This window comes from Alligator mississippiensis, chromosome 1 (genome assembly GCF_030867095.1).
Source record: "Alligator mississippiensis isolate rAllMis1 chromosome 1, rAllMis1, whole genome shotgun sequence".
Lineage (NCBI taxonomy): Eukaryota > Metazoa > Chordata > Crocodylia > Alligatoridae > Alligator > Alligator mississippiensis.
This window is the reverse complement of record NC_081824.1, coordinates 4420374-4432090: the sequence shown is the minus strand read 5'-3', so window position 1 is coordinate 4432090 and position 11717 is coordinate 4420374. Positions and strand designations below refer to the sequence as shown.

Sequence of the window (11717 nt, the reverse complement as noted above, 5' to 3'; positions counted from 1 at the left end):
GGACACGAAACACGGTCCTTGCAGGGGCCGCAGCTCCCGCGGAGCAGGGGGCGCCGGGGAAGGGGCTCTGGCCCCGGGGGAGGGCGTGAGGCTGCGAGGGGGCAGCTGGAGCCAGCCCAGACCCTGCAGCCTGTGTCGTGGGGGGGAGGCGAGGACACCCCGAGGCTGCTCTGAGCAAGGGGCAATTGGGGGCGTCGGGCAGGGCAGAGCCAGGGCCCCGGGGTCCTGGTCTGGGGTCTCCCGTCACAGGTGAAGCCGGAGGTGGAGATGCAGGAGCAGGACCCCCAAGGTCTCCAGGCAGGAGCGGAGGGGGCAGGACAGGCCTGGTGACAAGCACACCAGGACCAGGGGCATCCCCGAGGGCAGGGAAAGCAACAGCCCTGGAGGAGCCGGGGCAGGAGGTGGAGCCAAGCTGCCCCCGACACCACACAGCTGCCCTTGGGGACGAGGTCCCACCCCAGAGACCTGGTGCCAGAGCCCGCTGCCAGGAGGCCGGGGGCTGCAGGAGGGTGGCACGGCTGGCGGGAGCTCTGCCAGCGCGGGGTGGCCCCAGCATGGAGCAGGTCTTTGGGCTGGGGGTGCTGGAGCAGTTGGTGGCTGTCCTGACCCAGGAGATGCAGAGCTGGGAGTGGGGACGCAGCGTGGAGACCTGTGCCATAGCCAGGCCTTGGCCCAGAGGTGCCAGCTGGGGCAAGCAGCAGGCGAGAGGCCCCACGGTGCAGTGTTTTCCCCTGATCCCCCATGCTGCCGTCCCCACCTCCACGCACCTGGGGGCTGTTCCCCCCCAGCCCGTCTCCCCCGCGCAGCCCCCAGTGACACGTGGATCTGGTCCCCGGTCCAGGCAGCGTGACGGCGCAGGAGACGTGCTCACACGCGGCGCAGCCCCGCGGGGCGCTGCAGGGACCGGCCGAGTCCCGGCTGCAGCAGCCGAAGGCCCGTGGCGCGGACATGGCTCTGGAGGAGGGAGGACAGCGGGATGCCCCAGGGGCTCGGGACAAGCCACCTCGTGTCCCCGGAGAGGAGCCCCCGCGCGAGCAGCAGTCAGGTACGGGGCAGACGCAGGCCAGGGCAGGGGTCTGGGGGTCTCAGGGGCTGTCCCACATGCGGGGGGAGCAGCTCGAGTGTGCCTCGGCTGTGACAGGGCTGCGGTACTTGTAAGCCCGTGGCCGGGTGGCCCAGAGCTGTGATCTGTGGTGGCAGCTCCCAGGCTGGCTCTGCTCTTTCTCCCGGCGTGTGTGCAGCCCCTGGCACGGAGGCTTTGTCCCGGGCACTCGTCATGCTGCCACGGGAACAATCAAGGGTCTAATCCATGTTCCCACCGTCAGTGCCCCCCGCCCCCTTTCTCGTGCCCCGGCAGTGCTGTATGTCCGCGCAGGGCTGGGGCGGGTGTTGGGACATGAGATTCCCCAGGGACGTCTGCCGGGTCCAGTCCAGCTCATACCAGGCCTCTGTGCTGCTGCTGACTGCCCGGAGCAGAGACCTGGGAGCCGTGGGCAGACGAAAGCCCCTCAGGCTGGTGCCCCAGAGCAGGCCCTTGCCCGGGCTGGGAGCGAGCGGTGGCTCGACCCTTTGCAGCAGCACCGTGCGTCCGTGGAGGAGTGTCTGCCAGGACGTCTGGTGGGTCCGAGCTGCGACAGGTCGGCTGTTCCCGTCCTCCCTGTGGCCCTGGCCGCCCTGTCCATGCCACTGCCCGTGCATGTCCCATCCCCTGCCCGTACAAGCTGGATGTGACGCAGCCCCAGGGTCCCTGCAGCTCCTGTCCCTGGGAGCGATGTCTCTGCTGCGGTGCTGTGATCCCACCCCGCGCTGGGACAGAGTCCTGGGGGCTCATCCCCAGTCCATGCCTGTGGAGGTCCGCTACCAAGAGCCGTGGGGCTCAGTGTCGTCCTTCTCCCCCACGTCCCCTGCGCTGAGGCCTGTGGCTGCCTTGGTGCCCGGCCAGGGCAGGAGCCCAGCAGGGCTGTCCCCGGCCGCAGCGCCAGGGCTGACCGGCGCCCGCTCTTGCCCCGCGCAGGTGGCGGGACCCTGAGCAGAGCCGACCAGCAGGCTGGTGAGGAAGGGCCCGTGCACCTGGAGCTGCAGAGGACTTGGCCAGGGAGCCTGGGAGAGAGGGGCTGCCTGCCCCCGGAGCCGGGCCCAGGGCAGAAGGGGCAGGCGAGGGAGAGCCTGGAGGTGAGCAGGGCCCCAGGGGCAGCTGGGGGGGGAGCGCAGCTGGGGCAGAGCCCGGAGCAGCCAGGGGCGCAGGGAAGAGTTGGGGGAGCGGAGAGACGTGGAGAGCGACAAACCTCTGGTGACGGAGGTGCAGACGCACCAAGCTCGCACGAGCCGGAGCTCGCTGCCAGGTGCTGATGTGCAGGGGTGCTGGCACGGGAAGGCCCAAGCAGAGTCCATGGGGCCAGGCCTCGAACCCTCGAACCGTGCTGCCTGGGCTGCCTCCACGGAGCAAGGAAATAGCAGGGCATGAGCTGGGCCAGGGCAAACACATGAACTCCTGTGTCCACGGCTGCATCCACGTCCCACATCTGCTGAATAACAGGGAGTTTTACACCCCTGCCTGTCAGGGCCCAGCTGGGACACAGCTGTAGTGCCGAGTGATTGCAGACAGGGCCGCGGGGCTGGGAGCATCTGGCCCAGGAGACACCGATGGTGCAACGCTTCTGCCCACAGCTCCCGGCGGTGTTCGAGGCCGTGGCAGTGTATTTCACGCGGGAGGAGTGGGAGCTGCTGGACGATGAAGGCAAGGAGCTTTACCGGGACCAGATGCTGAGGAATTACCAAGCCCTCGTTTCCCTGGGTAAGGCTCTGCTCCTGGCTTCTCCCTGCGGCCATGTGAGCTCTGAAGTTCATTGTCTTCTCCCTGTTTTTCACCTGTCTCATCCTCATGGCCGGGGGTTGAACCCCACATCCTCCCCACTGCTCTGTGGGGGATCAGGCCTCTCCCACGTTTCACACTGATATCTCCTCCTTCCTTTCGTCCAGCCGCCGTCCCCTGAGTCTCCCCCATTCGTGTGACTCCTGGCGCTTCCCTGTGCAGCAGTTTCTTGGCCTCCCTTTGCCTTCCCAGCGTCTTCATGTCACCTCCACTTCATTGTGCCGACAAATCCACTGCCAGCTGTTCCTGGGATTTGCACTGATTTCCTCCCTCTCTCGCCTAGCGTGTCCTGTGCAAGCATCTGCCCACATCCTTCCTAACATCCTCAGCTCCACAGACCTTGGACTCTGGCTTCACTGGGTTCTTTGGAGACCGGTGCTCTCAGGCTCACTCTGATATTCTCTGACGTTTTCCTGTCCTCCATTTAAAATCCCACTGCCTATCTGATGCCAATCCGTGTGATATGAAGGATTGGGCTAGGTGTAGGGTCAAGGGAAAACCCTTTTTCCTTTCCAGGGACTCTCTAATACAGGGACATTCCTTTTACAAGGGCAATTTGCTTTTTTGGTGCTTTCTTTTCTCTCCTTTTCCCTCAAAAGATTTCCTTTGGGAAGGGCTCCAGTGCTTTCACTAGCTCAGCAAAGACAATATAGACCATTTCTACTTGATGTGAAATGTGTCTCCTCCTGTCTTCCTTAGTCCACATCCCTGACGTCCAGGAACTTTGCTCTTAACCTGCAGTATTTTCCAACCCGTGCACTCGTCTCCCCTGCTGGGATAAAGCCCCATTGGATGGGATGTTTCTTTAGTTGCAAGTACAGCGATTGCAAAATCATCCTTTCCTGTGCCCTGGTGATGATGAATAACCTCTCTGCCAGAAGTAAGATTTCATGGTTGGCCATCACCCTGAATTGTTTTCACCGCCCCGAGTCCTGCTGTTAAACCGTCAGTGAGAAGAAACTCATTGCTACTCCTTTCCTTGGATTTGCACTGAGAGAAGTGTCATCTATCCACAAGTGTGCCCAGTGTCTCAATTTTGGTTCCTTGAAAATAGTAAAAGCTTGATCTTCCTGCCTTGTAGTCCAGCACAGATCACTGCGTCTCCACCCCTGTCCCTGGTGACTTAGTCTCATACCTGTTTGTACCTCAGTGTGGTTGGTGTTTTGTTTCCTACGACTATCCCTCCACTGCCCAGGTGACACAGACCATCATGTATTGAAGGCTTCCCCTTTCACCCTATATAACCACCCTCACTTTTCCTTCAAGGCCCCAGGAGGACTCATGAGTTGATTGCATCCTGGTTGGTTTTTCTGCATGCAGTGCCCAGTCATTAACACTCTTTAACTCCTGCCCCAAACAGGATACCGAGGTCCCACCCCTGACTTAATCTGCCGGCTCCAGCAAGGACAGGGGGAGCTCTGGGGCTGTGCTAACGAGGAAAGCTCACGGTGGGAGGACCTGGCTGCAGGTGAGTTGTGCCTACCCCGTCCCCTGGCTCCCCTCCCAGCAATGCCCCGTGCCCCGAGTGTCGGGGGTTGGAAACTGCAGAGCTGCCCGGTGCTGCCCTCGCAGGGGCTGACCCCACATAGCTCATGCTGCGACGTGTGCAGGCAGGTGTTGTTCCCGCTCCCCGAAAGTGAAAGCTATGGGGAGTGTTTTTCCTTTGTGCTCCCCCTTGGTAGAGCTGTTAGGGGACGTGTGAGTTTGTCATCTTGATCCTTAGGCACAGATGAGATCTGGTTTCCTTGGGATGCTATGACCTTCAATATTCATTCAGGAATACCCTCATTCAGCACTATAAGAGGTGATTTCTCAGCCAAAGGTAGCCACACCTGTACATCACCCTCTCCCACGGCATGCTGGGATTTGCAGTCCCCCATGGAAATCCGCATGGCTGGCAGAAGCTCCTAGCAGCTGTTATTGCCACATAGGGAAGAGGCCGGGGATGTCCCTGGTTTTTCTTTGTCAGATTGACCGGGAACACCGACAGTGTTGAATCCTGGTCTCAAGCTACGTGAAATGGCTCCACGGGGTAGGTGGGATTCCCAAGATTTCACATTGTGGGGGGCAAATGAATCCCTCGTGGTTTGCACCAGGCTCTCCCCCTTTCTGTTTCATCTCTGGGGCCCCGAGCATCACAGGGCCTGAGATGGAGCATCTCCAATTCCTTGCTGAATTTGTAGATGGCCACAAGATCCCCTCTCAGCTTTTTCTTGCAGAGGCTGAAGGGATCCAGGTCCCTCAATCTCTCCTCGTAGGGCCTGGCTGGATCCATACGGGTGGATGGATCCATACTCCTCTGGATCCACATCCCTCTTGAAGTACAGCGCCCAAAACTGGACGCAGTACTCCAGCTGTGGCCTGACCAATGCCGCGTACAGGGGAAGTATAACCTCCTTGGACCTGTTTGTGACGCACCTGTTAATGCGCGATAAAGTGCAGTTGGATTTACTGATCGTTTCGTCACGTTGACGACTCATGTTCATCTTGGAGTCAACAATGTTCTCAGCCTGTTAGAGCCTGAGGCCTTTCCAGCAAGGCAGGGACTAATGTGGAGTTTCTCTTTTCCCCGCAGGAGGTGCCTGGCTGCCTTGCAGAGGTGAGCAGCAGCTGCCAGAGGAAGGGCCTGCAAACCTGGAGCACCCAAGGACTCGCCCACGCAGTTGTGGTGAGATGGATGCCCTGAGACCTGAGGAGGACCGATGGCCCCAGAGTGAGGGGAGGGCCCCAGAGCAGAAGGAGATTGCAGCAGTGGGCCAGGTAGCATCTCCAGTTCAGCGTAAGAGAGGAGAAAGGCCAGAAGCCAGAAAGAGCCCTGGGTGCAAGGAAGACTTTGTGGAGCTGAGAGCGCTGAAGAGCCATAAGGCAAAGTTGCAGTGGAGAGAGAGCCCGCATCCGAACCAAGGCAGTGCGGAGGGCCTCAGAGGGAAGCAGGAGCTCACTGCCAAACCTCAGATGAGAGCCCAGCCCTGCCCTGAGAACAGGAAAACCTTTAATTGCCCCTCGCTCCTTGCTTTGCACACGATAGGACAGGCTGGGGAGCAGCTCCATGTATGCACCGAGTGTGGGGAGAGATTTACCTCCCTCTCAGCCCTGACTGCTCACCAAAAGGTCCATTGTGGAGAGCCCCTGCACTGCTTCAGCAAATGTGGGAAGGGCTTTGTGTGCAGCTCAGGCTTGGCCAAGCACCAGCCCATGCACAAGGAGAAATGCCAGTACCGCTGTGTCCTGTGTGGTAAGACCTTCACCCATTTTTCCTCCCTGGCTCAGCACCGGCACATGCATTTGGGGAGGAAGACGCACCGCTGCAACAAATGCCAGCAGAGCTTTGCCAGCCAGCAAGACCTGTCACAACACCAGTGTGGGCTGAGCAGGCAGCAGCCGCACCGCTGCATCGAGTGTGGAAAGAGTTTCAGGCATCCCTCCGACCTGGCCAGACACAGGTGCATGCACACCGGGGAGAAGCCACATCAGTGCTCAGTGTGCGGGAAGAGCTTTACCTCCTCCTCCAACCTGGCCAGGCACAGGCACTTGCACATACGGGAGACTCCATATAAATGCTCTGTGTGCGGGAAGAGATTCACCGCATGTGGCTCCATGGCCCAGCACCAGTGTGTCCACACAGGGGACAACCCTCATCAGTGCTCTCAGTGTGGGAAAAGGTTCATCTACTCCTCCACCTTGGCTCACCACCAACACATCCATACAGGGGACCAGCCACATCAATGCTCTTTATGTGGGAAGATCTTCACCACATCCAGTTCTGCGGCCCGGCACCAGCTTGTCCACACAGGGGAGAAGCCACATCAGTGCTCTGAGTGTGGGAAGAGCTTCACCAGATCTAGCTCCATGGCCCAGCACCGACACGTCCACACAGGGGAGAAGCCACATCAGTGCTCGGTGTGTGGGAAGAGCTTCACCAGATCCAGCTCCATGGCCCAGCACCGACACGTCCACACAGGGGAGAAGCCACATCAGTGCCCTGTGTGTGGGAAGAGATTCACCACATCCAGCTACATGGCCCAGCACCAGCGCATCCACACAGGGGAGAAGCCGCATCAGTGCTCGGTGTGTGGGAAGAGCTTCACCAGATCCAGTTGCATGGCCCAGCATGAGCGTGTCCACACAGGGGAGAAGCCACATCAGTGCTGTGTGTGTGGGAAGAGGTTCACCACATCCAGCTACATGGCCCAGCACCAGCGCGTCCACACAGGGGAGAAGCCACATCAGTGCTCGGTGTGTGGGAAGAGATTCACCTGCTCCTCCAATCTGGCCCAGCACCAGCATGTCCACACAGGGGAGAAGCCTCATCAGTGCTCTGTGTGTGGGAAGAGATTCACCCGATCCAACTCCATGGCCGAGCACCAACGTGTCCACACAGGAGAGAAGCCCTATCAATGCTCTGAGTGTGGGAAGAGGTTCACCTGCTCCTCCAATTTGGCCCAGCACCAGCGCGTCCACACAGGGGAGAAGCCACATCAGTGCTCAGTGTGCAGGAAGAGCTTTACTCGCTCTTCCTACCTAGCCCGCCACCAGTGTATCAACCTGGAGGAAAAGCCGTATCAGTGCTCTGTGTGTGGCAAGAACTTCACCAGATCCAACTCCATGGCCCAGCACCAACGTGTCCACACAAGAGACAAGCCGTACAAATGCTCTGAGTGTGGGAAGAGTTTCACCTACTCCTCCAATTGGGCCCAGCACCAGCGTGTCCACACCGGGGAGAAGCCACATCAGTGTTGTGTGTGTGGCAAGAGCTTCAGGCACTCCTCCAGCCTGGACCAGCACCGGCACATGCACACCTAGGAGCATCCATAATCCTGCCAGCAATGAAGGAAGGGCTTGGGGATGTCTACCTACTCATTACCCTGCAGTGGCTGTGTTGAAAGGTGGCTCATGGTGGAGCGCAGAAAGAGGTCACCCAGCCTTCATCCCTTGTAGATGCAGAACCCCAAGGATGCAGGGCCTGGCCCGCAACGTTAGCTTGGGGCTAAGAGGACACACCTCCAGCAGACGCCAGCACAGATGCTGGGGGAATTTGTGAGGACATGATCTTTGTGTCAGCCTTGCTGCCTGTGTCTTCCCATCATCCTCTAGATCAGCCAGTGCTGCCAGGCAGAGAAGAAGTGCCTTCACCATAGGGTGCCCTGCCCAGGACAGCTGGCTCCAAGTGACACCCAGGGACTGTCCTTGGCTGTCTCCCAGCCTCATCCTCCCTCCTGGTCCCAGGATTCCTCTATGTGAGGCTCTTGACGTGCAGCAAGGAGGACATTTATGGCTAGAGAAGTATTCCCAGCCCTCCACCTGACTTCACCTGTCCTCACCACCACATGACCCCTCTCCACCTCTGGGTGCCTGCAGCTCCCCCTGCCCTCTTTCCCTTCAGTGCATTCTCCAAAATGCAATCTCTGCCAATAAAGACCCAGAACTGAACATGGTATTGCTCTGCATGCTCTCCCAAGCTGTGAGATGGAAACAGAGCAGGGCCCAGAACCTGTTTCCATGTCAGATCTCTGTGATTTCCTAGCCCCTTCCCTTTCCAGAGGATCTAGCATAATGCAGGGGTTGGTCTGGGCCCATTCCTCCCCTCCCCCCTGCCACAGAGGTGGGGAGCAGCCCTGGATCCCAAGCAGCAGGAGGTAAAGGGGGAGCAGGCCCGGACAGGGTGGGGGGTGGCATGGGGCTCCGTCTCCCCACCTCCCCCACCCAATTCCTGATGGGCAGTTGGCTAGTAGATGCATAAACACTTGTGTTCAGGACCCTGAGCAGGGTTGAATAGGAGCACAGGGAGGCACCGAAGTCCACCAAGGCCTCCACTAACCAAAATGAGGATCAGGCACTGTATAGGGATGTTTCCAGCCTCCCTTCTGCAAAAAGAAAGGCCAAATGGCTGCTTCTCTCCCACTGCAGCTCCAGCAAGAAACTGTGAACGTGGGAAAGTCCAGCTGGGAACCTGCTGATGAGGTCAAACCTCCAATTTCCCCCATGACCCCAGCCATATTGGGGTGAAATTGCTAATGGATGATGGCATTCCCACCAGGAGGGATAACTACAGTAGATCTTTCCTTTTAATTCCTCTCCCTTTGGTTCAGTTTGCAGAGACCCAAAGGGCTGCTGAGCAAGTGAAGTTGGAGGTGGTTATTTAGAACCCTGTTTGACATCCCACGTGACCTGTGTCATACATTCATAGATTCATAGATGTTAGGGTCGGAAGGGACCTCAATAGATCATCGAGTCCGACCCCCTGCATAAGCAGGAAAGAGTGCTGGGTCTAGATGACCCCAGCTAGATACTCATCTAACCTCCTCTTGAAGACCCCCAGGGTAGGGGAGAGCACCACCTTCCTTGGGAGCCCATTCCAGACCTTGGCCACTCGAACTGTGAAGAAGTTCTTCCTAATGTCCAATCTAAATCTGCTCTCTGCTAGCTTGTGGCCATTGTTTCTTGTAACCCCCGGGGGCGCCTTGGTGAATAAATACTCACCAATTCCCTTCTGTGCCCCCGTGATGAACTTATGGGCAGCCACAAGGTCGCCTCTCAACCTTCTCTTGCGGAGGCTGAAAAGGTCCAGTTTCTCTAGTCTCTGCTTGTAGGGCTTGGTCTGCAGGCCCTTGACCATACGAGTGGCCCTTCTCTGGACCCTCTCCAGGTTCTCCGCATCCTTTTTGAAGTGTGGCGCCCAGAATTGCACGCAGTACTCCAACTGCGGTCTGACCAGCGCCCGATAGAGGGGAAGTATCACCTCCTTGGACCTATTCGTCATGCATCTGCTGATGCACGATAAAGTGCCATTGGCTTTTCTGATGGCTTCGTCACACTGCCGACTCATGTTCATCTTGGAGTCCACTAGGACTCCAAGATCCCTTTCCACCTCTGTGCCACCCAGCAGGTCATTCCCTAGGCTGTAGGTGTGCTGGACATTTTTCCTCCCTAGGTGCAGCACTTTGCATTTCTCCTTGTTGAACTGCATCCTGTTGTTTTCTGCCCACTTGTCCAACCTATCCAGGTCTGCCTGCAGCCGTTCCCTGCCCTCCGGCGTGTCCACTTCTCCCCATAGCTTTGTGTCATCTGCAAACTTGGACAGAGTACATTTGACTCCCTCGTCCAAGTCGCTGATGAAGACATTAAAGAGTATCGGTCCAAGGACCGAGCCCTGCGGGACCCCACTGCCCACACCCTTCCAGGTCGAGACCGACCCATCTACCACGACTCTTTTGGTGCGACCCTCTAGCCAATTCGCCACCCACCGGACTGTGCAGTCATCCACATCACAGCCTCTTAACTTGTTCACCAGTATGGGGTGGGATACCGTATCGAAGGCCTTCCTGAAGTCTAAGTATACGTGTCGGGTTTGTTGCTGACTTTCTCCATGTGCGGAGCCCTCTCTCCACCCCACTGGCATCTGGGGTGGTGGTTCTGGCACGGGAGCCATAGATTAAAATTTGAAAGGCAGTGGAGATGGTGAGCAGGAGGATTTTACGGGGACAGCTTTTGGTAACAAATGCATTGGAGCCATCAGAAAGGGAAGCCTGTTATAGGGCACTGAGTAAGCTTGCCATGACCTCCCCAACATCCAAACCCAGTGTGTTTCTGGGAGATTTCAGCTTCTACAGGTGGCAGATAAGAAACTGGGGGAGAAGCGGAGGGAATGGACAAAACCTATAGACCATTGAAACAAATTGTGGAGGGAAACAGTCTGCAAATATGGGGAGCAGAGGCCCAGAGAAGGACTAGATGTTCAGGAGGGTTCAGGGTGGAGACCTGTCCTTTGCCCACTGGGCAGGCCCCCCTACGAGAGTCTGCTACAGCCTCCAGATGGGAGGCTCTGGGTTACATACATTATTTCATGCAGGTGGGTGATTTCTCTCTAGCTTGCACCTTCCGCCTTTTGGCTAAGGGCAAGCGAGACTTGGGGGCATCTGAACCCCATGACCTCCAGGCTGGGGGGCGTGCATGTAGGATGCCTGCCATGGATTTGGGAGTTCATGAAGCCCCAGGATGAAATGTCTGGGAGGGAGGAGACTTGGTGGTGGTAGCACTGCACAGACTGGAATAGCTGAACTCTGCTCTGTCAAAAGAATTTGGAACTGATTTGGCCAATTTATTTATTTATTATTTATTATCAATGAATAAATCAATAAATGAATCCCACCCCAGCCCCTCTCTGCAGCTTTGGGTCAGGATCTGTGTGATGTCCCCAGCCCCAGAGGAGCTTTTTCCCTCCCCTGAAGGCGTGCTGAGCTGCCTGGTGAGCTCAGCTAATACCAATGTGGGGGGCAAATTGGGCCCTTTTCGACCCCCCACCACGGAGGGGGAGAGGGTGTGACGCAGTGGGCTCTGAGGGCAGCTCGCAGGGACAGGAGGCTTTTCCGCTTCACTTCCAGCTTCATCTGGGTGACTGGGGTCTGCCCTGGTGGCGACAGGACAAACAGATCCGAACCCCCCTCAACCCTAGGAAGGTCTCACACGACTGGTTGCAGATTACAGAAGAGCCCCGGGTTTTATCGAGCGAAGGGGTTACCCAATGAGCTCCTCCCTAATGCCCATCCTCCAGACTCGTGCTCCAGATAGGAAGCCCCCGGCATGATCCTGTGCTAGATCTTGCCTGGGCAGGGGGTGCTCCTCCCCTTGCTGAGTGCAGGAAACACTCCCCAGCTGCCTGAGATGCTCCTTCAGCCCTGCTGTGCCTTTGCTAACCCAGTTCCCAGCCCCTGCTGAGACGGTTATTGGATCTGCACCGCGCGGTCAATGCAACGCCTGGCCCCTTGCTCCTCTCTCCTCCTAGGTGGGCCCCATCAATCACCTCAATATCTCAGCTTGACCTCCGCAGTGGTAAAAGGCAGCCCAG

The 11717-nt window shown here is 58.0% G+C and overlaps 1 protein-coding gene across 1 annotated transcript; it reads left to right on the top strand.

The window, feature by feature from the left end:
- The first annotated feature begins 99 nt into the window (after positions 1-99).
- On the top strand, positions 100-8302 carry LOC102560849 (zinc finger protein 271). The gene is made up of 5 exons (XM_059728150.1): positions 100-1045; positions 2015-2172; positions 2668-2794; positions 4233-4340; positions 5448-8302. The coding sequence occupies exons 1-5, from the start codon at positions 949-951 to the stop codon at positions 7673-7675; spliced, it is 2718 nt and encodes a 905-aa protein (XP_059584133.1). The 5' UTR covers positions 100-948; the 3' UTR covers positions 7676-8302.
- Positions 8303-11717: the final 3415 nt, after the last annotated feature.

Excerpts from the sequence above, each read along its gene's own strand:
- LOC102560849 (XM_059728150.1), top strand. The coding sequence starts at position 949 with ATGGCTCTGGAGGAGGGAGGACAGCGGGATGCCCCAGGGGCTCGGGAC. Across the intron at positions 1,046-2,014 it reads CCCGCGCGAGCAGCAGTCAG|GTGGCGGGACCCTGAGCAGA; the intron begins GTACGGGGCAGA and ends TGCCCCGCGCAG. Across the intron at positions 2,795-4,232 it reads CCAAGCCCTCGTTTCCCTGG|GATACCGAGGTCCCACCCCT; the intron begins GTAAGGCTCTGC and ends TGCCCCAAACAG.